This window comes from Crocuta crocuta, unplaced genomic scaffold (genome assembly GCF_008692635.1).
Source record: "Crocuta crocuta isolate KB4526 unplaced genomic scaffold, BGI_CrCroc_1.0 scaffold216, whole genome shotgun sequence".
NCBI lineage: Eukaryota > Metazoa > Chordata > Mammalia > Carnivora > Hyaenidae > Crocuta > Crocuta crocuta.
Window position 1 is genome coordinate 1,192,408 of NW_027531504.1, and position 24,555 is coordinate 1,216,962.

At 35.5% G+C, this 24,555-nt stretch overlaps 1 protein-coding gene across 2 annotated transcripts in view; it reads right to left on the bottom strand.

Annotated features, from left to right (window-relative positions):
* Window positions 1–24,555, bottom strand: part of ANO4 (anoctamin 4) — a 342,675-nt gene that overhangs the window by 15,665 nt on the left and 302,455 nt on the right. For both annotated transcript variants that reach the window (XM_077772254.1, XM_077772253.1), the window contains 3 exons: window positions 8,394–8,546; window positions 7,035–7,182; window positions 1,029–1,148 (listed from right to left, as the gene is read on the bottom strand). In XM_077772254.1, the coding sequence (XP_077628380.1) occupies window positions 1,029–1,148; window positions 7,035–7,182; window positions 8,394–8,546 (421 nt within the window). The remainder of the gene's footprint in view (window positions 1–1,028; window positions 1,149–7,034; window positions 7,183–8,393; window positions 8,547–24,555) is intronic.

Sequence of the window (24,555 nt, forward strand, 5' to 3'; positions counted from 1 at the left end):
ATAGGTATGTACTTACTGCCATTTGTTAATTATTTTCTGGCTGTTATGTAGTTACTTTCTGTTCAGTTCTTTTCTTGCTCTCTCCCATTATGATCTGATGGCTTTCTTCAGTGGTATGCTTAGATTCCTTTCTCTCTTTTGTGTATCTACTATATGTTTTTGCTTTGTGGTTTCCAGGCTTACATATAACAACAGTCTATTTTAAATTGATGATAATTAAAATTTGATCACATTCTAAAGCTCTACATTTCTGTTCTCCCCCCAACATTTTGTTTTTGATGTCACAATTCTTATATTTTGTGTATCTCTTAGCTAATTATTGTAGTTATAATTATTTTTACTACTACTGTCTTTTAACCTCATACTAGCTTTACAAGTGGTCATTCCTCTTCTTTTATTTGTATTTACCATGAGATTTATACTTTGAACTGTTTCCTTGTTCCTAATTAGCACCCCCCCATCTTAAAGAAGTCTTTTTAACATTTCTTGTTAGGGTGGTATAGTGGTGATGAACTCCTTTCCCTTTTGCTAGTCTGAAAAACTCTTTATCTCTTCTTCAACTCTGAAGGATATTGTTGCTAGGGGAACATTCTTGGTTGGCAGATATTTTCCTTTCAGCAGTTTGAATATATCATGCCATTCCCTTCTGGCCTATAAAGTTTCTGCTGAGAAGTCTGGTAGTTTTATGTGCATCCCCCTTGTATGTAACAAGTTGTTTTTCTCTTGATGCTTCTAATATTCTTATCTTTAACTTTTGGCCCTTTCATTATAATGTCTTGGGGTGGGTCTCTTTGGGTTACTCTTATTTGGCTTCCTAGATCTGGATGTTCTGGGGTTCCACCCCAGAGATTGTCTTAATTTTTTAGGTCACAACCCTGGTCAAGAGGAGTTTTAACATTCTCCAGTGGATGTTAACACATGATCAAGTTTGAGAACCACTGCTTTAAACTCCTCAGTCAGAAAGGACTGTCTGAGCAAGACCTCCCCGTGGCAGAGCCAGCTCAGGTTAGGCTGAGTGCCATGCTCACCTGCAGTACTTGAGAGGAGTCCCTGAGAACTCACTGCCATCAGACTCAGGCTCAGATCGGTTCTCAAAGTCAGAAATTCGAAACACAGATAAGCTGGCATTCACATAGCCAACCATGCACCTGAAAGAGAAAACAAATGCTATAATTAGATCTCTGATCACTTCTGCATCCAATTCACAAAAGGCTCTACTTCCTAGAAACTCTTGCACTTGTAAGTGCTTTTAACTGGCTCTGCCTTGTCACAAGCACTCAAGTTAGGATACACTGAAAAACCCTGGGTATGTGAAATCAGGAATAAGTCGTTCTTTTATTCTAGTTCTTTTTGTTCAGAATCATCATACAGAACATCAGTGCACCAGTCAATACTTCAGCGAAATAGGTGAAAGACAGTATTGCATAATCAGTATAAATTATTGGCAAGCCACTGCTGCTTTCCTTGATGGTCTAAACACACATGCACACACAAACACATTGCTTTATTAATGAATATATAAATTCTCTCATAATGTTCTGAATGTGACTGGTAAGACTATGACTCCCTCCCAACTCCCATCCCTTGCTACAGTTATGATAGACTATATTCGCTGTCATGCCTCTGTTCAGGTTATCTTTTCTATTCACTTCTTTATAAGTAGAAATAGTGCTCATTTTCCAATGATCAACTGAAATGGCACCCCTTCTGGAAAGATGTCCTAATCCCCCTCAACCCTGAAAAGATCATTCTCTACTCTTTATGGTGCTGTACTTCACCATTACCATATAGCTTGTGCTAGAGTTGGCTGCATATATGTATGTCTTCTTCTTTACAGTGTAGTTGTTTTTGGAGCAGAACAGGTATCCTAGGTATTTTTGTATCCTAGGACAGTCTTATGCAGTGTGGGAATCCAGTAAATACCAAATTCAACTGATATCATTGGAGGAAAACTAAAGGATCAGAGATTCTACCAAGATCTTAAGACCAGAAATGAGACTACTGCCTATATACCCCAGGGATAATAAGCTTCTTGAGGACACAGCTTCCATTCTTAACTGGGAGTCAGTATAATACTAAAAACTTGGGTTAGAGGGTCAAATGGTAGCTCTTCTGGTTTCTAGTCATGTAAATTCAGCAAGCTATGTAACTTCTTTAGGCAACCACAGTGCCTACCTAGTAGGGTCATTGTGGCGCTTAAATGAAATGATACATGTAAAGCAAGTGACCGAGTGCTTAACTTATAGCAAGATCTTAATTAAATGTGAGTGGCTATTATGAATTTTTTTTTAGCTTGCAGGAGGTCTACAAATAATTATGAATTTAATGAATAAATCATAGCTTTCAAATTCTCTTCATTAACTTGTCTGGCAAGATTTCTCCAAGCTTCTGAACACCAAACCAAAAACAATGATATAAACATAGTACTGAGAGCACATGAGTTCTGTATGTTGTCTTGCTCAAGACAAATCACTGGGGTTTTATCATGGCCTTAAAAAAAATGAATCAAGCAGAAAGACCCATTTGTCAAGTCACTCATGGATGAAACAAATGGTCAGTGGGTGTGTAACATGCCTTAATCCAACTGGCAGGAGGTCTCCCCTACCACTCCTCAGAAGGAGAATTTGGAATAATGTCTCTCTCCTCTTTGAACTGCCTAGAACATGACATGAAAGCAAATTAGTGCCTTGATTATTAGCTGTCACAGAGAGGGAGTCAGTTTTTGTGAGCTATAGAATATAGCAGAGTCTTCTCAGGACCCAAGCAGTGAGAAAAAAAAGTTGTTCTGGAAACTGGCAGAAAACAGACCCAACACTGAAGTGAAATATTCACGACCCGTCCTGTACTCTTTCTTATCTCCCAAAGCAGCCCTGCGGCTTTATTAAGATTAAAGCTGCAACTTGATGGCTGCTCTGTCCAAAAACTCAATTGAGAAAAATCTAAATTTAAGTAAAATGCCGGTCTCATGGACAACACCCTGCCTTCAAATTAAAGAGGATATATCTTGGGGCGCCTGGGTGGCTTAGTCGGTTAAGCGTCTGACTTTTGCTTAGGTCATGATCTCGCGGTTTGTGGGTTCGAGCCCCGCGTCGGGCTCTGTGCTGACTGCCAGCTCAGAGCCTGGACCCTATTTCGGAGTCTGTATCTCCCTCTCTCTCTCTGACCCTCCCCTGCTCACGCTGCCTCTCTCTCTCCTAGAAATAAATAAAAATATATATTAAAAAAGAGGATATATCTTTGAACTATTTATTAAGCATCATGTATTGCCAGTCATAAATCCAAGTTGAAAATATGCTTTTAGTGGGTCTGTGCTCCTGTGTATAAATCATCACACATGGACACAGTCCATGTGTATATATATATACACATCGTTAGAGGAACGATGAAGCTACGCTGATGGTCAGGCGGAATTAAGAGATACAGAGAGGAAAGTATCAGACAAACAAAGGGTTTCTATGAATAAAAAATAATGAAGCTAATTTTCTTAAGGGTTTGGTAGATGGCCTCTGAAGGGACTTCTTAGAAAGGAGATTCAGAAAACATCTTACATAAGGGTAACATTGTTTGAATTAGGATGCATACCTCTTCCACAAAGACCACATTCATTTAAATGTGAGAATTCTGGTTGTACAGCCATTCATGACTAAGTGCTTCAATCCTTTACTACAAGGAAAAAGATGAACTAGTAGTAATCATTAATCATCAATTTTACGGGAAAGAACAGAACCAGAAATTGACTTTTGAGTTTGTAGATTCCTGACCAAACTTACTGTGAAGAGTCTTTGAGTTTTGCTATTCATTTGCCTTTGAGATTTTACATATGGTGACCCAAATGGCATGGGGATAGGACTCAAATGATGAAAAAGCTAGGAGAAATAAGATCTGGTTTATGCATTTAAAGTCAAATGTGCCTTATAGATAAATAACAAATTTATACATTAATTTATCTATAGATACTTAGGCTAATGAGATGATGACAGAAGAAACTGGACTTCTGACTTACTGCAATAAAAATGCCAGACATCATGAAAAAGGAAGATTCAATCTCTGTAAGTAGGCTTTATGTTTTTAAATATAACTTTGCAATTGGTTATGATATTGCTTTATTGGCTTATAATTTGCAAAAATATCTTAACTAAACCATGTATTTGTGATTCATTCTGTGACAATTGGAGAATTGTGTCCTTGATCAAGTCTCTAACTCCTTATGATACCACTATTTCTACATGAAGCTCAGCTTTAGTTTAGATCACTAAATCAGATCTATACCTCACAATAGTCCTAAGGCTTGCATATATCTTAGAGAATGTTCTACAAGTCTAGCCTGATAACAAAGTAATTAGTTTACTACATTCAGTGAATGGGCAGGGGAGCCCAAAATGATTATTTGTGCTGTCTGAAAAATAATTTTAGTTTCTTGATTGAAATTTAACTCTGATTGACAGAGCAATTTTATAATATACACTTTCAATTCTGCTTCGTAATTTCTGTCTCCTGATGCATATGTGGAGATTTTAGTGCTCTAAGCACTTTTCTAAAAGGCTCATATGAAGATCTCCTGAAAGAGGAAGTGACTTCATTTTGCGAACCATAAACAATCTGAGCATGGACATTGGTCCAGGAATCCACCTAGGTAGGCTGCAGTTGGAAGGAATTTCTTGAGAGGAGAGATGAAATACTTGAAACATTCTTGTGTATCACTGTGTGGAGAACATTGTCTCAAATCGCGGTATTCTTTTCATGTTCAGATCTAGCTGGAAAAGGAAAATGTCTTCCCCTCTATGCCACTGAAGATGCATTCCCTGAACACTCATGATATTAGGGAGACTGAGGTTGAAGGGCACAGCCAGGAACAGTTGAGACAGCCTGCCATAGGGACAAGGGGCATGTGAACTGAGTGACTCTAGACATCTGCATGAAATTATCCTTGGAGAAGCCAGGGAAAGCTGAAAAAATGGTGAGAATTTGGAGAAAGGAAGTTGGTTTGGTTGGAGTACTTTTGATTTAGAATCAGCTTCAACTGAAAGATGGTATTTCTACAGGTGCAGTAAATCATAATAAGAAATCGGACACCCCACCTCAAAAGCCTGTAACATTCTAAATTTTGACAATGCTTCTCCCCTATAAGTTAAATTCTAAAGCATTTCTAAATTGGAAAAAAAAAACTTAAAAAGGATAATAGAGGAGTTGGTGGGGCAGAAAATAAGATTCATGAAGAAACGTATACATATTCAACTATTTGAAAACAAAAAAAATGACCAATGGGTTAGAAGAAAGAAGGTAGATCTATAAATATTGAAAGTGGCAGATGGCTCTTAAGTGAAAGAGAAAGGTTATATATAAAAAATAGCTTAGGGAACGCAATAAAACTGAACCAAGGAGGCTATTAGATAAATTTTAAACTCCATGAATGTTGTCTTAAATCTAATAAGCTGTCGACATTCTAAAGCTTTGATTCACTATCAACTGTGCATAAACGTTCCCACTTTATTTTTGCATTTCCCCCAAGCCAAGACAGGTTTCATTCTATTTGGGGGTGGGAAAGAAATTAAATAACTATTGGGACTTAACCCCCTGGGAGTTCTATCCTGTTAGATGAGCTGTTTGACTGTTTATTGGCAATGGCTCTGAGGGCTGTTTGGTTCAGGATGGAGAGCACTGTATAAGTCTAGGCTTTGCCTTCATGTGGGTTCTAATAGTTACTCTGCCTTAAGATTCTTGATTTAACCACTCAATCTCTTTCAGCTCTTCAAAGTGAGGGTAATAATGCATGTCCCACTCCTAGGGTTGTTTTGAGAATACAATGCAAAACAGATGGGAAAGTGGTTTAAACAAAGGAAAGCTTTTCTAGGCTCAGTCAAGCAGAGAATGTTGGCATAGTTACAATTAGAAAGAATATGTGAGTAGTACAACATAAGTCTTTAAATATCTTAAAATGGGATGGTATATTCACTTAAAGTTGCTAGATAATTAGTGTCTAATAGCCACATGGCTATTATAGTAAAGAACTTTATAGAAGCCTCGTCAGATAGCTGGATTATAAGCTTTATCACATTCAGCCGTCCATGCCTTAGAGTACTGATGTAGGATTAATAACGAAATTGGACCTAGACCAGGGGTGCATGAATTTGGCTGATGTTACTTGGTGGCACTTTACTCCTTGGGACTAATTGAACCACAGTGGCTATACAGGATTAGTTTAGTTCTGACTAGTAAACCCAGAGTCAGGGGTGCCTATGTGAGTAATCATAGCCCATGTGGGATGATTTCTGGGGCACTGAAGAGACTCCCAAACATATCCCACTCTGACCTAAGGACATCTAAATCCTATAGTTAGAATTGGATTATTTTTACTCTAGCCAAACAAGTATTTTTCTCCCATTAAAGTATGTTAAATTTCTTATATTCCAAGGGTATAGAAATGAAATCTAGGGGCATGCTATAATTTTGCCTGGGCTTTAGCTGACCAGAAATACCCAGAAATCCCTGACTGTTGGGAATCACTTAGGTGATGCCACAGAACTGAATTTGCCTGGGGTAATATATACATTAGTTAGGTTGGTAGTCAGGAAGGATTACATATTCTACAAATATTTACTGAGTATCTATGGGGTACTTATCTGTGGTTGCATATCTCCCATGTAGAATTTGCAGAATCTCCATACAATGATATGAGAGAAATCAGATTATAACTGTCCTCTTAAAATAAAAATAGCATAACTATACAATATCATGTGCTAATTTTTTTCTATGAACATTAGCATACCACACATTTCTGAATTCATAGTGGGCAGGGGTCATGGGTAGGGGAAATGATTAATTGCTGCTCTCACATTAGGTTCCACCTAAAATTTGTCTGACTTATATAGACCCCATCTCTTCAGGATGTGTTTTCTTTGGCTGAAAGTGTCATCATAATTTCATCCCCTCCCCCCAACCATTCTAATCCTGGGTCACTTCAATGTAGAAGTTTCTGAGTGAACCAGCATCAAACAGTGCATAGGAAATGGGGATTAGTTTTATGACAAACTTACTTTTGTCCAGCTTCTCCTTGACCTGCACAAGGTCCATACTTATAAGCATACACCAAGCGAGGGATAAAGTCAGATGTTATTGCTATGACAAATGCATTTGTAATAACAGAGAGAATTCCAATGCCTTCAAGAATTCCATACCAAATTCCTAACAAAGAGAAGTGTTATATTAGTTCCAGACACAACAGCAGAGAATAATTAATACAAAAACAACTGGGGTAACTAGTTTCAATAGTCCTTTCCACAGATCCTTACATCTTCCCAAATACTGACACATGTAACCAACAGTAAGAATTTGTACTTGCAAATATCTTGGCACGGAAGGAGTTCCTGTAGAAGTACTTATGTTCATCACTTAACAACTCAGTCAGGATCAGACTTAAGTCAGAGAGTTCTGGTCAATGATAAGTCACCGATATGCTATCCAGTAAGACTGGCACTAATACTGTCCAGCCACTTCCAGCCTGGGAGCTCCTGAAGCATACTGACATCTGTGTGGACCCAGGCCCTGTTGCGCTGACCCAGGGTAGGTGCTCACTAAATGTGTGTTTGTTTCATATGTAAGTTAAAGAACACTGTGAGACAAGTACATCCACATTCAAGTCTCTTCTATACACATTGACTGGGCGCCTGCTGCCTCTGTACTAAGCACTGGATACAGAAATGAATAAAAGATGGTCTCTGGCCCCAGGCAGTTCTCAAGAGGCTGCATCTGATTCAACTCAGCTTCTCTCATCAAAAACCAAAGGCCATCTCTGTCTTTAGAAAACCTGTATCATGTTTTCTGTGACTCAGGCAAACATTTGGGGAAGGGTAAAACAAAGTAAAGCAAATGGAAGATTACTTTAAAAAGGTTATAAGTGATAATAAGACAATATTTTAGATTTCAAGATCTTTTTTTTTTTAATGTTTTATTTATTTCTAGGAGAGAGAGACAGAGACTGCATGAGCAGGGGAGGGTCAGAGAGAGAGGGAGTCACAGACTGAAATAGGCTCCAGGCTCTCAGCTGGCAGTTAGCACAGAGCCCGACGAGGGGCTCGAACCCACGAACCGCGAGATCATGACCTAAGCGAAAGTCAGATGCTTAACCGACTAAGCCACCCAGGCGCCCCTTAGATTTCAAGATCTTAAGATAGAAATAACCAAACTGAGAATCTATTTAAGCACAGATTCTCTAGTATCAGAAATAATAAATTTCCAAAAAGGCAACTACTTGTCTAATATTATTTAAAGCTAATGGAATTATTCTTTTGCCAGAATTAAGTCATCTTACATGGAAATCAGAAGTAAAAATCTAAAGTTGCTGTCTGATTTTATCTAGATGGTTAATATCTTAAAAAAATTCAAATCCAACTTACCTATGTCTTTGGCTCTTGAAGCTAAAGGTCGTCTCCACTGTGTGACAAATTTGTAAGCATCAAGTCGGATTTCAATTATGTTATTCAGTAAGGCCAGAAGTGGTGCTAGGGGGAAAGCTGCCACAAAGATAGTTGTGAATCCAAACTGAAGAACTAGAGAATAAAAAACAAAAAAGAACAAAGGGTATTGGTTTGCTATTACTATATTCAAAAGGGTAATAATCTGAATGTGTCCTTGTCTTCACCCATATTTTTCCCAATATTGAAGCTACAGGAAACATCTCTACCAGAAAGATGGCCAGGACACTGGAGAAACAGGCACTCGCTGGTCCTGAAAGGAATGACATCCTAGGAGAAACGATCAGACCTAGGATCCAGATCTTGTTTTCTAAATACCATTTTCTAATAAGTGGAATAAAGCTCCTTGAAGAAATGTTTGCTTCCTGAGCTATGGCAGGGAAAATACAAGGGGAGTCTGGAATATCTCATGATGTCAGAAAGTTATGAAGACCTTGAAATAGAATGAGGAACATATCAGTAGGACACAGGACAAGCTTGAAGAAGCTACCAGTGCCCAAAGCTAGGACAATATGTACAACAAAATAGATGATAGGGTTGAGTTACAATCCGAAGACTAAGTCCATACTGATATAAATAACTGAATAAGCGAGAGAGAAGGGATTGCTCCTCCTTATGGTAGAATTTTAATTAGTAAATTAGAAAATAAATGTATAAAATAAATATGAAAGGAATGATAAAAATAGAAAATCACCATTGGTAAAAAATATCACAGTAGTAATTGTTGCAGGCAAGAACCACCAAAGAATGCTAAAAGTAATAGGGGGAATTATAGTGAAAAAATACATTTATATTTCCTTTCATGATAGTAATTACAAAGGGAAAAATTATCTTTACAGTGGAAAAACCTGGTAGCTGTTACCTTCACCAAGTAAATATTACCAGTAATAAGACACATTGACATCAGATACCCATATATGATAGATATACTAAAGTGAGCACATCATTTCTGTGGTGGTCTTGCCAAAAAAGGCATAACCTCAAGCTGATCATAAGAAAACATCAAATAAACCCAAACTGAAGGACCTTCTACTGAATTCTAAACCAGTACTCTTCAAATGTATCAAGATCATGAAAAACAAAGAACTGTCATAGATTGGAAGAAACTAAGGAGACACAACATCAACATCCAGTGCTGGATCTTGGATGGATCTTGAATGGGTCATGGACAAGAAAAAGACCACGGAAAAACTGGTAATATTAAATAAGGTTTGTGATTAGTTATTAGTGCTGTTGATATGTTAATTTTCTGGTTTCAATAAATATATAAGATGTTAACATTAGGTGAAAACAAGGTGAAGAGCATATGGGAACTCTGTATTCTTTTGGCAACTTTGCAAAAACAAAATGTCAAAAACAAATCAAAACCAAAAGAAGAAAAAGGCAGTCCCTGATGCAAAACAACAAGATGGCATAATTGAAAATTAAAAAATACAATTGGGCACTGTGAATTGCAAAAAAGTACTTGATTAAATGGACGGCTGTATGGTTTGTTTTTGCTTTTAGACTGTTAGAAGGTAACAATAAAATAATGAAATTTATATACCATTTCTATGTAACAGCCACTGTTCTAATTACTTCACATATTTGATTTTCACAAAAGCCCTATTATATAGGCATATTACCTACCTTTATTTTACAGGTGAAGAAACGGAAGCACTAAGAGGTCAAGTGACTTGTTTGACATATAACTAAGAGGCAATTCTAATGTATAACATGGTTCCAAAGTCCTGAAGAATCTATTCATCTCATCTCTGTGACACTGACACTGCCACCTCCAGGATGTCACCTTTCTTTGGTCATATTCATACTCCGTGCCTATGCTACTGGCTTTTCGCCCACCAATAGATCTAGGCATTCCCCTTAGTTTTTCCCTTGGTTTCATCTTTCTCTTGACTTTCCTCCTACCTGGGGTAAATCCATCTACTTTTGACTTCATTACTATCTCTGAGAAGGATTCTTAATTCCCTGTTACCCTCTTAACAGGGAATTGTCTCCTATTATGCTGTAGAAGCAGCACTCTCCGAACTTTGAATTCAATCTTAAACTTCAATCTCATCCTTAAATCTATTACTGCTTTCATGTTCTCCCTCCTTCCAGATTTGTCTTGCATAAAAACCGGCTCTCATCTAGCTCAGTTTTCACAACCAGTAACCTCCAAGTGTCCATTCTTCCTACTAGAGTTTAGAATCTAATGTTCTAATTGGCTTCTCTGACTCAGACTTTCACCTCCTCCCTCCTCTCACTGCTGTCAGTATTAGTTAAAGCCCATAATTAGTCCTTTCCCTATTTCACATGTTTCTGAAAGTTCTCATTGGCTACAGACTAAATCCCAAACTTTTCACTGTGCCATTCAACGATCTTCCAAGCTTTGTATCCAAACATACCTCAAGCCTAGACATGTTTCCCAAACAATCCTCTACTGTAGCTGCACTGGATTTCTAGTTTGATGGGTCATGTCATATACTTAGTGTTTTTGTTCATACTCTGCTAAAATTCTATTTTTCAAGGGTAAGCTCAACGTGAACTCTGGAGGAATTCTCATAATTGTAGTTAGCTATTGCTTCCTTAGTAGCTCCTGCAACTCTGCTTACATTGGAGAACTTATTTTGTCTTGATTTTATGGCTCTTCTCCTGCATGGCACTGAGTCCTGTTTAAGTCTTTGATCTATTACAAGTTAATTTTTGTCAGTGGTGTAAGACAGGGGTCAAATTTAATTTTACTGCATTTGTTTATCCAGTTTTTCCAACACCATTTGTTGAGGAGACTATTCTTTCCCCACTGGGCATTCTTGGTTCCCATGTTGAGTATACCTGTGGGAGTCCAATTTTGGGCTTTCTATTCCATTCCATTGGTCTATGTGTTTAATTTTATGCTAGTAATATACTGTTTTTGTTACCACAGCTTTATAATATTGTTTGAAATCAAGAAGTGTGGGATCTCCAACTTTGTTCTTTTTATCAGGATTGCTTTGGCTATTTGGGGCCCTTTGTGGTTTCATACAATTTTTTTTCCTGTTTCTGTGAAGAATACCAGTGGTATTTTAATAGGGATTGCACTGAATCTACAGATGGCTTTGGCTAGTATGGACATTTCCTCAACATTAATTCTTCCAATCCATGAACACAGGATGTCTTTCCATTTGTTTGTGTCTTCTTCAACTTCATTCAGCAAAATCTAGTAGTTTTCATTGTACAGATCTTTCACTTTTTGGTTAAATTTATTCCTAGTTATTGATTTTGACGCTATTATAAATGAATTTTCTATCAGATGTTTCATTATTAGTGTATAGAAATGCAAATGATTTCAGTTGTTTGCATATCCTACAACTTTACTGAAATTGTTGATTAATGCTGACAGGTTTTTGTTTGTTTTTGGTTGAGTCTTTGAAATTTCCTATATGCAAAATCATGTCATCTGCAAATACTGACAATTTTACTTTTTGTCTGATCTGGATGCCTTTTCTTTGCTTGCCTAATTACACTAGCTAAAATTTCCAGTACTATATTGACTATGAGTAGGGAGAGTGGGCATTCTTGTCTTCTTGATCTTAAAGAAAAGCTTTCAATTGTTCTCCATTGAGTATAATATTAGCTGTGGGTTTATCACATATGGCTTTTATTATGTTGAGGGATGCTCCTTCTATACCCAATCTGTTGAGAGGTTTCATAATGAAAAGATAATGTATTTTAAACACTGCTTTTTCTGATGCTATTGAGATAATCATATGATTTTTATCTCTCATTCTATTAGTGGATTACAGTTGACTTGCACATTTTCAACCAACCTGAATCCCAAAGATAAATCCCATGTGGTGATGGTGTTTGAAGTCAAGAACACATTAAAATGATTAGTTTGCTAATATTTTGTGGAGAATATTTGCATTTATATTCATCCAGTATATTGATTTATAGTTTTCTTATAATATCCTTATTTGGTTTTGGTATCAGGGAAATGTTGGTCTCACAGAATGAGTTTGGAAGTGTTCTCTCCTATTTTTTGGAATAGTTGTTTGAGAAGGATTGGTATTAATTCTTCTTTAAATGTTTAATAGAATTCATTCGTGAAGCCATATGGTCCCATGGTTTGCTGTGGTGGGATATTTATTATAGACTTATTCTCTTTACTTGTTAGTGGTCTGTTCAGATTTTCTATTCCTTCTTGATTCACTCTTGGTAGGTTGTATTTTTAGAAATATATCCATTTCTCCTAGATTACCTAATTTGTCATCATGTAATTATTCATTAGTCTCTTATTATCCTATGTATTTCAATACCTGTTGTATTATCTCCTTTTTCATTTCTAATTTTATTTGAGTCTTTTTTCTTAGTCCAACTTAAGATTTGTAAATTATGTTTACTTTTTCAACAAATCAGGTCTTAGTTTTGTTGATCTTGTCTATTGGTTTTCTGGTCTCTTTCACTTATTTCTGTTCTGATCTTTATTATTTCCTTCCTTCTGGTAACTTTGGGCATAGATTGTCTTTTTTCCTAGTTTCTTGAGGTATAAAGTTAGGTTATTTGAAATCTTTTTGATTTCTTCATATATGCATTTATTGCTATAAATTTTACCTTAAAAAACTGTCATTGTTACTTCTGGGGAAAATAGCAGAGTAAAACGATCCTAAGCTCACCTTGTCCCATGGATACACCTAGATAACACTCACATCAGTATAAATAACTGAGAAAATGACCCAAAGATGGGAAGAACAGACTCTCTACAGCTAATCATAAAGAGGCCACATAAAAAATGGTAGGAAGGTTAAAGACACAATTGGTAACCAAACTTGCTCATGAGACTGTGGGAGGAAAGGGCACCACAAGGAAGGATAGGGAGAAGAGCAGGCCCCACGGGAAGTACCCCAGGCATGGGGGACCAGCTTTGGGAAGGTGAATTCCCATTAACATTTGGCTTTGTAAAAACTTAAGTTAAACACCTCTGGCTTTCAGTCAGTGGGTATGAATATTTGGAACTTTTAGAAATTAGCAGCTCAGCTCTGAGAGAACCAGAGGGGGATAGGAAACTGAGTTCCTACCCTTAAAGAGACAGCACAACAAATAATACTGCTTGGATACAGCATAGAAACAGCAGTTTGAAACACACCTTGGCTATACAGAAAGAAGATGTATTTATTTGCTAATCTCAAAACATGCTGGAGGGGCAGAGACCTTTAGGAGATTTCCCCAAGAACAAAAGAGCTGGTGGGTGCCATTTCCTTTCCTGTCCCCCAGTCTAGAGCCATGGACACCTGTAAAAATCACTGTGAATAGTCTCCACCCAGCTTGCTAACTCACCTTGCCCCTATGCTCTCCTGCAATCTTGTCCCATCCAACCCACCTGTGGCAGGAGTCTATTCAAAGCAGTGCCACAAAGGTGGAATTGTGCAAGTAGCCCCTACAGTGGCCAGCACCACTCCAAAGTGACTCATGCCCTGGAGAGAGGGGAAGATAACTACACATACCAGTTCAACTGCAACCCCAGCAGGGGGCTGGGGACATATCTGGTCTAATTGCAGGTCCTTCCCATCAACAAAAGCCTACCAGGGGAGAAAAGAGGGAGTGCACTCTGCAGTTTGGTATGACTACAGCTGTGGCAAATGCCTGGTCTGATCCACTCAAGCCCAAGGTGGTCCCAGACTGGCCCACTAAGAAACAGGGCCTAAACCTGCTCACAACAGGCAAAGAGAGCCATAGCAAATGACTGGACTGAAGGCAAAAGCAGCTTAGCCACAATAGGTCACATAAAACACAGAGAGGAGATATTCCTGAAGTGCCAGTTTCTGGTGAACAGGAGACATGGCACTGTAGGTCAGTACAGGACCTCTTCTTTATAAGGCCACTACTTTCAAGACCAGGAGATGTAGTTGACTTTTTTAACACATAGAAACAGACCGGCAAAATGAGACAAAAGAATGTATCTCAAATGAAAGAATAGAACAAAATAACAGCAAAAGAGTTACACAAAACAGAGGTAAGCAATATGCCTGATAAAGAACCCAATGGTCATAAAAATACTCTCTGTACTTAAAAGTAGAGGATCTCAGTGAGACCCTCAAGAAAGAGACAGAAAATAGAGGTGAAGAACTCAATAACTAAAATTAAAAAATACATTAGAAGAAATAGATAGGAGACTAGAGAACGAAGAATAGATCAGTGACCTGGACGACAGAATTGGAAAGCAAAGGAACTGAACAGGAAAAAGAAAAAAAAAATGAGAATAGGTTAAGGGAACTCAGCAATATCAACAAGTGGAACAGCTTTCTTCCTATAGGGATCACAGAAGAGAGAAATTAAAGGGTGCCCCCAGACAAAATTTTAAAAGCAGCAAGAGAAAACAGTTATATACAAAGGAAACCCCATAAACCTATCAGCTGATTTTTCAACAAAAACTTTGCAGGCCAGAAGGGAGTGGCATGATATATTCACGTTCTGAAAGGAAAACAAAAAAACAAAAAACAAAAAAAACCTGTGAACAAGAATACCCTATCCAGCAAGGCTATCGTTCATAATAGAAGGAAAGATAAAGAATTTCCCAGACAAATAAAAGTTATAGGAATTCACCACTATATCAGTCTGACAAGAAATGTTGAAGGGAACTCTGGGTGGAAAGGAGAAACCATAAGCAAGAGTAAGAAAGCAGGAAGGAAAAAGCAGAAAATTATATCTATAAAAATCAGGGATTCACAAATAAAAGGTTATAAAGCATGACATCATATACATAAAACATGGGGAGAGACTAATAAAAATTTAGTGCTTTTACAGTGGGTTCAAACTTAAGTGATCATCAACTTAATATAGACTGCTGTATGCATAAGATGTTATATATAAACCTAGTGGTAACACAAATAAAAAACCAGTAATAGATACACAAAAATTAAAGAAATCCAAGTATATCACTAAAGAAAGCCATCAACCTGTGAGAGAAGAGAGCAAGAGAAGAACAGAGAACTACAAAAACAACCATAAAACCAGTAACAAAATGGCAATATGTACATATCTATCAGTAATTACTTTGAATGTACATGGAGTAAACACTTCAATCAAAAGACACAGGGTGACTGAATGGATAAAAAAACAAAGTAAGACCCTTGGGGCGCCTGGGTGTCTCAGTCACTTAAGTTTCCAACTTTGGTTCAGGTCATGATCTCATGGTTCGTGGATTTAAGCCCCACGTCAGGCTCTGCTGACAACTAGCTCAAGAGTCTGGAGCCTGTTTTGGATTCTGTGTCTCTTTCTCTCTCTGAACCTCCCCTGCTTATGCTGTCTCTATCAGAAATAAATAAAACAAAGAAACAAACCAAAAAAGTAAGACCCATCTAGATGCTGCCTACAAAAGACCTACTTCAGACCAAAAGACACATAGAAATTGAAAGTGAAGGGAAAAACATTTGTCATGCAAATAGAAGTGAAAAGAAAAGCCGGAGTAACGATATTTACATCAGACAAAATAGACTTTAAAACAAAGACTGTAACAAAAGACAAAAAAAGGATACTGTGTATTTATAAAGAGAACAATCCAATAAGAAGATATAATTGTATTTATGCACCCAACATGCACCCTAATACATAAAACATCTAATAACAAACATAAAGGAAGTAATCAATAGCAATACAATAATAGAAAGCTTTAACACTCTATTTACATCAATGGATAGATCTTCCAAACAAAATCAACAAGGAAACAGTGGCTTTGAATGACACATTGGAACATACGGATCGAACGGATATATTCAGAACATCTCACCCTAAAACAGAATACACCTTCTTTTCAAATGCACATGGAACATTATCCAGAATAGATCATGTTAGGTCAAAAAACAAATCTCAACAAATTCAAAGCCTGAAATCATATCACGCCTCTTATCTGACCAAAATTGTATGAAACTAGAAATTAGCCACAAGAAAAAATCTGGAAAGGACACATATATATGGAGGTTAAATAACATGTTACTGAAAAATAAATGAGTCAACCAAGAAATCAAAGAGGAAATCAAAGGATACATGGAGACAAATGAAAATAAAAATACAATGGTCCTAAATCTTTGGGATGTAGTAAAAGCTCTTCTAAGAGGGAAGATTATAGCAATACAGACCTACCTCATGAAGCAATAAAAAAATCTCAATCTAACCTTATACCTAAAGGAGCTAGAAAAATAAGAACAAACAAAACCCCCAAAGAGAAAAGAAAAAAAAAGATTGCAAAAGAAATAAATGAAATAGAAAATGAAAACACATTAGAACAAATCAATAAAACCACATTTGTGGTTCTTTGCAAAGATCAACATAAATTATAAACTTTTATACAGAGTCATAAAAAAATAAAGGACTCCCATAAAATCTGTAAATGAAAAAGGAGAAATAACAATCATCACAGCTATAAAAAAGATTATAAGAGAACATTATGTAAAACTATATGCCAACAAATTGGACAATAACAGAAGAAATGAATAATTTACTAATATATAATCTCCTAAAACTAGATCAGGAAAAAATAGAAAATTTGAACAGAATGATTACCAGCAATGGAATTGAATCAGTAATCAAACACTCCCAACAAAGGTCCAGGACATAGCCTCACAGACGAATTCTACCAAACATTTAAGGAAGAGTTAATTTCTATTCTTCTCAAACTACTCCTAAAAATAGAAGAGGAAGGAAAACTTCCAAATTAATTCTATAAGGCCATCATTACACTGACACCAAAACCAGATAAAGATACCACAGAAATGAGAATCACAAGGCAGCATTTCTGATGAACACAAATGCAAAAAACCTCAACAAAATATAAGCAAATCACATCCAATAATGCATAAAAAAAAATCATTCATCATGATCAAGTGGGATTCCTGTGATACAAGGGTGTGTTCAATATTCATAAATCAGTCACACAATTCATCATGTTAATAAGAGGGTGGGAACTATATGATCATTTCAAAAGATGCAGAAAAAGTATTCAACAAAATAAAATATCCATTCATGATAAAAATCTTCAACAAGTAAGTTTGCAGGGAACATATTTCAACATAATAAAAGCTATATATGAAAAACCCATAGCATCACACTTAATGGGGAAAAACTGAAACCTTTTCCTCTACAATCAGGAACAAGACAAGGATGTCCACTCTCACCACTTTTATTCAACATAGTACTGGAAGTCCTAGACACAGAAATCAGACAAGAAAAAGAAATAAAAGGCATCTGAATTGCTAAGGAAGAAATAAAACTTTCATTATTTGCAGATGACATGATACCATATATAGGAAACCCTAAAGACTTCACCAAAAAACTACCAATACTGATAAATGAGTTCAGTAAAGTTGTGGGATCTAATATCAATATACAGAAATCTGTTGCATTTCTATATCCTAAAGATGATGTAGCAGAAAGAGAAATTAGTAAAACATCCTCATTTACAATTGCATCAAAAATAATAAAATACCTAGGAATAAACTTAACCAAGGACGTGAAGAACTTGTACTCTGAAAACTATAAAACATTGATTAAAGAAATTGAAGATGACAGAAACAAATGAAAATATATTTCACACCCATTGACTGGGAAAATTAATATTATTAAAATGTCTATAAAGCAATCTACAGATTTAATGAAATCCCTATCAAAATATCAACAGCATTTTTCCTAGAAGTAAAACAAGTAATCCAAAAATTTAAATGGACTCACTAGAGACCCCCAAATAGCTAATACAGTCTTGAAACAGAAAAAAAAATTGGAGACACTGTAATCCCAGGTTTCAAGATATACTACAAAGGTATAGTAATCAAAACAGTATGGTACTGGCACAAAAATAGATCTATGAAACACAAAAGAGTCCATAAATAAACCCACAATTACATGGTCAAATAATCTGACAAAGGAGGAAAGAATATACAGTTGGAAAAAGTCTCTTCAACAAATGTGGGGAAAATTGGAAAGCTACATGAAAAGAATAAAACTGGAACACTTTCTCATTGAATACACAAAAATAAACTAAAAATGGATTAAAGACCTAATGCGAGACCTGAAACCATAAAAATCCTAGAAGACAGCACACATTGTAACTTTTCTGACATCAACCATAGCAACATTTTTCTAGATATGTCTTCTAAGTCAAGAGAAACAAAAGCCAAAATAAACTATTGGGACTGTATCAAAATAAACACTTTTGCACAGCAAAAAAAACAATTCAAAAAGACGACCTATTGAATGGAAGAAGATATTTGCAAATGATATATATGATAAAGGGGTTAATATCCAAAATATATAAAGAACTTACACAATTCAACCTCTCCTCCCTCCCCCCAATAATGCAAGTAAAGGTTAGGCAGAAGACATGAACAGACATTTCTCCAAAGAGGACATACAGATGGCCAACAGATACATGAAAGGGTGCTCAACATCACTCATCATCAGGAAATGCAAATCAAAACCACAATGAGATATTATCTCACACCTATTGGAATAGCTAAAATCAAAAGCACAAGAAACAAGTGTTGGAGAGGATGTGGGGAAAAAAGGCATCCTTTGCACTGCTGATGGAAATGCAAACTGTGCAACCATTCGAAAAACAGTATGGAGATTTCTCAGAAAATTGAAAATATGATTACCATATGATTCAGTTATTCCACTACTGGGTATTTACCCAAAGAATACAAAAACACTAATTTAAAAATGTACCCCTATGTTTACTGCAGCATTATTTACAATAGCTAAGATACGGAAGCAACTCAAGAATGCACTGATACAGGTATGAATGGATAAAGAAGGGGTGGTATTTATATACAATGGAATACTCAGCCATCAAAAAAGAAATGAAATCTTGCCATATGCAACATGAGTGGATCTAGAATGTACAATGCTAAATGAAATAAATCAGTGAGAAGAAAACAAATACCATATGGTTTCACTCCTATGTGGTATTTAAGAAACAAAGAAAAAAAAAAGACCAAAAAATAATAATTCTGACTCTTAAACATAGAGAACAAACTGGTAGTTAACAGAGGGGAGGAGGCTGGAGGGCCTGGGTAAAATAGGTGAAGGGAATGCAGAGTACACTTATGGATGAGCACTGAGTAATGTATAGAATAGTTGAATCACTATATTGTACACCTGAAATTAATACAACACTGTATGCTAATTACACTGAAATAAAAGAGTAAACTATCTTTGTCCTATAGGTTTTGGCATGTTGTATTTCATTTTTATTTGTTCTGGAATACTTTATTTTTCTTTTGATTTCTACTTTGCCCCTTTGGTTGTTCAGAAGTATGTTTTTTAGTTTTCACATATTTGTAGATTTAAAGCTTTTCTCTTGTAAATTTCCAATTTCATACCACTGTGGTTGGAATATTTAGTTGGTAGGATTTCAGTCTTCTTAAATTTGCTGATTTATTTTGTGTCCTGCCATATGATATATTGTGGAGAACATTCCATACACACAATGAGAAGAATATGTATTCTGCTACTGTTGGTTGGACTGTTCTATATATGTTTAAGTCCATTTGGTCTAAAGTTTGGTTCAGTTCCAATGTTTCCTTGTTGATTTTCTGTCTGGATGATTTATTCACTGCTGATAGTGGAGTATTGAAGTACCCTAATATTATTGTATTGTTGGTCTATTTCTCTCTTCAGATCTATTAGTATTGGCTTAATATATTTAGGTGCTCTGATGTTGAGTGCATATATATTTATCACTATTATATCTTCTTGATGTATTGCCTCCTTTATCGTTATATAATGATTTTTTTTGTCTTGTTACCATTTTTGTCTGGAATTCTATTTTGTTTGACAAAAGTATAGCCAATCCTACTTTTTTTCATTTCTTCTTCCATTGCATAGAATATCTTCTTCCATTCCTTTACTGTGGGCCCAAGTGTGTCTTTAGAACTGAAATGAGTCTCCTACAAGCAGCTCTTATTTAGTTGGCTCTTATTTTTTAATTCATCCAGGCACTTTGTACCCTTTAATTGATGGACTCAATTCATTTGCATTTAGAGTGATTATGGATATATAGGAACTTACTACTGCCATCTTACCATATACCTTCTGGTTATTTTGTATTTATTTTGTTTCTTTTCTCCTTTGTTTCTGTCTAACTCTGATGTTGGTGTTTTCCATTGTGATATCTTCAGTCTTTTTTTTTTTTTTAATGTTTCATGAATCTACTCCAGAATTTTGCTTTGTAGTTACTATCAGCCTTACGTAAAATATCTCAGGGATAAAACAGTTCATTTTGTACTGATAGGAACTTATCTTCATTTGCCTATAAAGCCTCCACAATTTTATAAAGCCTCCCTTTTTATTTTTGATGTTACAGTTTACCTCTTTTTATGCTGTAAATTAAGAAATTATAGTAGCTATAATTACTTTTTTACTCTTTTCCTTCAATCTTTATACTATATTAAGGGGTTAATACATCATCCTATTATAGTTTTCGATTCTGAATTTATTTTTCACCTTTACCAGAATTTTATGTACTTTCACATATTTTTATGTCACCAATCAGCATCTTTTCATTTTAGCTTGAAGAACTCTTCAACATTTCTTGCAAGGTAGGTATAGTGGTAGTAAACTATTTTAGCTTTTGTCTGGGAAAGCCTTTATTTATTCTTCATATATGAGGGAAAACTGCCAGATAAGGTGTTCTTGGTGGGTAATTTTTATCTCTCAGTACTTTAAATGTCATTCCATGGCTTCTGGCCTGTAGAGTTTCTGCTGAGAAATCTGCTGATAGCCTAATGAGGATTCTTTTTAGGTTACTTGCCCTACCCCACCCCCCTCACCTCCTGCCCCTCCTGCCTCTAAAATTCTTTATTACTGATTTTAACTGTTTCATTATAATGTGTGTTGGAGAAGAGGTGTTTTTTTTTTTTTTTAATTTGCATTGAGGTAAGAGGGTGTTCAATTAGCTTTGTGCACTTCTGTGTCCAATTCCTTCCTATGATTTATGAAGTTTTCAGCTATTATTTCTTTCAATAAACTCTCTCTCTTTAAAATCATCTCTGAGCTAAACATGGTTTTTTATATGCCAAGTGCTTATACTTACAAGTACTTATGTAATATTTTGCCTCTTGGCTCCAAAGCCTAAATTATTTACTATCTAGCAAAGTTCTTGATTTCTGTTCTCAATTATATTCTTTTCTACATGAAAATGTTCCTTGTGATGCTGTTAGGCAGATAAAGAAGGAGATGATCACTTCAATCTGGTCATCGATTAAGCCTGGCTGGTTTTGGATGACAGTTTTTATAAAGTGTGGTCCACCTCTGTTTTTTTCTTGTTTTTTGGCTGTGACTGAGAATCTATTGGGTCTTTATCTCCTCAGTCCTGAACGACTGTGAGAGGTTCAATTCTGTCCTTTGGGAGGTTTCAATGTTAGCTTCTTGCTCATTACATCTTTAAAATATTGTATTATTAGAGATAAAAAGTGATTTTACATAAAGCTAAAAATGTCAACAGTAAACCAGGAAAATCCTAAATTGTCTACACATAATAAAACAGCTTCAAAATATATAAAGGAAAAGTTGACAGAACTAAAAGAATAAATTCACAATCATATGTGGGAATTTTAATATACTTTTCTTAGTAAGTAAAATAGTATCTTAGTAGATAATATCTTGTAGAGAAAGCAGTAGATAAAATAGTAGATAAAATAAAAATATCTTAGTAGATAAAGTAGACAAAGTTTAATAAGAACACAGAAGATAAAAACAACACAATTAAACAATCTTGACTAATTGATATATGTAGAACATTATATTCAATAACTGCAGAACACACTTGAAACACTCACTAAAACAGACAATATACCAGGGCATAATGCAAATCCCAACATATATGAAACAATTGAAATAACAGAGAATATCCTCTGACCACAGTGAAATTAAATTAGAAATTAGTGACTGAGGGATAACTAGAAAATCCCCGGATATTTTGATAGTAAGCAACACATTACTAAAAAATACATATATCAAAATTGAATGGCAATGGAATGTACCTTAACAATGAAAATAAAACATGTTAAAATTTATAGGATGCAGCTTAGTGTTCATAGAGAAAAGTATAGCTCTACATGCCTATATTGGATAAGAATAAAAGCTGAAAATCAGTGATTGAAGCTTCCTTCTTAAGATGCTGGGAAAAGAGAACATTAAGCTCAAATAACACATAAGAAAGTAAATAAATTAAAAGCAGAAATTAATGAAATAGAAAGCAAATGTATAATAGGGAATTAAAATCAACAAAGCACAAGTTGATTTTTTTTTGAAAAGATTAATAAGTTTCTTGCCAGACTGTTAAAGAGAAAAAAGAAAAGTACAAACTATAAATGAAAAAGAGAACAATATTACAGGTCTTATATAATAAAGAGTTAATAAGAGGGTATTTTAAAGAATTTTGTTCCACTAAATCTGAATATTTACATGAAATGGATAAATTTCTTAAAACACACAATTAGGAAACAGGTATCAAATGGATACTAGAAATAGAAAATTGTATTAAATAAATTACATCTACAGTTAGAAATCTTCCCACAAGGAAAATTCCATGTCTAGCTGACTTCACTGAGTTCTTCCAAATATATATGTAAGAAATAATAATCTTACATAAGCTGTTTAAAGGAATAGGAAATAAAGGGGAAAATTATCTGAATCAGAGGTCATCATAACAATGACACCAAACTCTGGAAGAAATATTACAAGAAAAAAGACTATAGTATATGTTTCATGAACTTATATACAAATATTAGCAAATTAAATTTGGCAATAAAAGCAAAAACAGTATGACCTAGCAATTCTGCTAGGAGGTTGTAACAACTTTAACAACAAAATCAATCCATGAAATTCGCCACATTAGATTTAGAAGAATAATTTGATAGAACTTAATTATAAGTGATGAGAACTTAATTATAAGTGATGATAACTCTCAGCAACCTAGGGATATAAGTAAACTTCTTAAACTTGACAAAACGTTTGTTCATGGCAAGGTTGGAGGATAAACGAGTAGCCAAGCAGAGAGGATTTTTAGGACAGTGAAAATATTCTGTAAAATATTATAAGGACAGATATATGTCATAATATATCTGCCCAAACCAATTGAATGTAAAACACCAAGAGTAAAGTAAACTATGGACTAAGGTGATTATGATGTGTTAATGTAGGTTCATCTTTTGTAGAAAATATGTCACTTTTTTCAATTTTGTGGTAAACCAAAAACTGCTCCAAAAACATAAAGTCTTAAAAAATCGAGACTTCCCACCAGCAGTGCAAGAGGGGTCCCTTTTCTCCACATCCTCACCAACATCTGTTGTTTCCTGAGTTAATTTTAGCCATTCTGACAGGTGTGAGGTGGTATCTCATTATGGTTTTGATTTGTATTTCCCTGATGATGAGTGATGTTTAAGATCTTTTCATGTGTCTTAGTCATCTGGATGTCTTCTTTGGAAAAAAGTCTATTTGTGTCTTCTGCCCATTTCTTCACTAGATTGTTTTTTTTGAGTGTTGAGTTTGGTTAATTCTTTACAGATTTTTGATACTAACCCTTTATCTGATATGTCATTTGTAAATGTCTTCTTCCATTCTTTTGGTTGCCTTTTAGTTTTGCTGATTGCTTCCTTTGTAGTGCAGATTTTTATCTTGATGAGGTCCTAATAGTTCATTTTTGCTTTTATTTCCCTTGCCTCTGGAGACGTGTCAAGTAAGAAGTTGCTGCAACCGAGGTGAAAGAGGTTGCTGCCTGTCTTCTTCTGTAGGATTTTGATGGTTTCCTGCCTCGTATTTAGGTCTTTTATCCATTTTGAGTTTATATTTGTGTATTGTGTAAGAAAGTGGTCCTTCTTCTTCTGCATGTTAATGTCCAGTTCTCCCAGGACCATGCTAAAGAGACTGTCTTTTTTCCTTTGGATACTCTTTGCTGCTTTGTTGAAGATTAGTTGGCCATATATTTGTGAGTCCATTTTTGGGTTCTCTGTTCTATTCCATTGATCTATGTGTCTGTTCTTGTGCCAGTACCATACTATCCTGATGATTACAGCTTTGTCACTTAAAGTCCAGAATTGTGATGGTTTCAGCTTTGGTTTTCTTTTTCAGGACT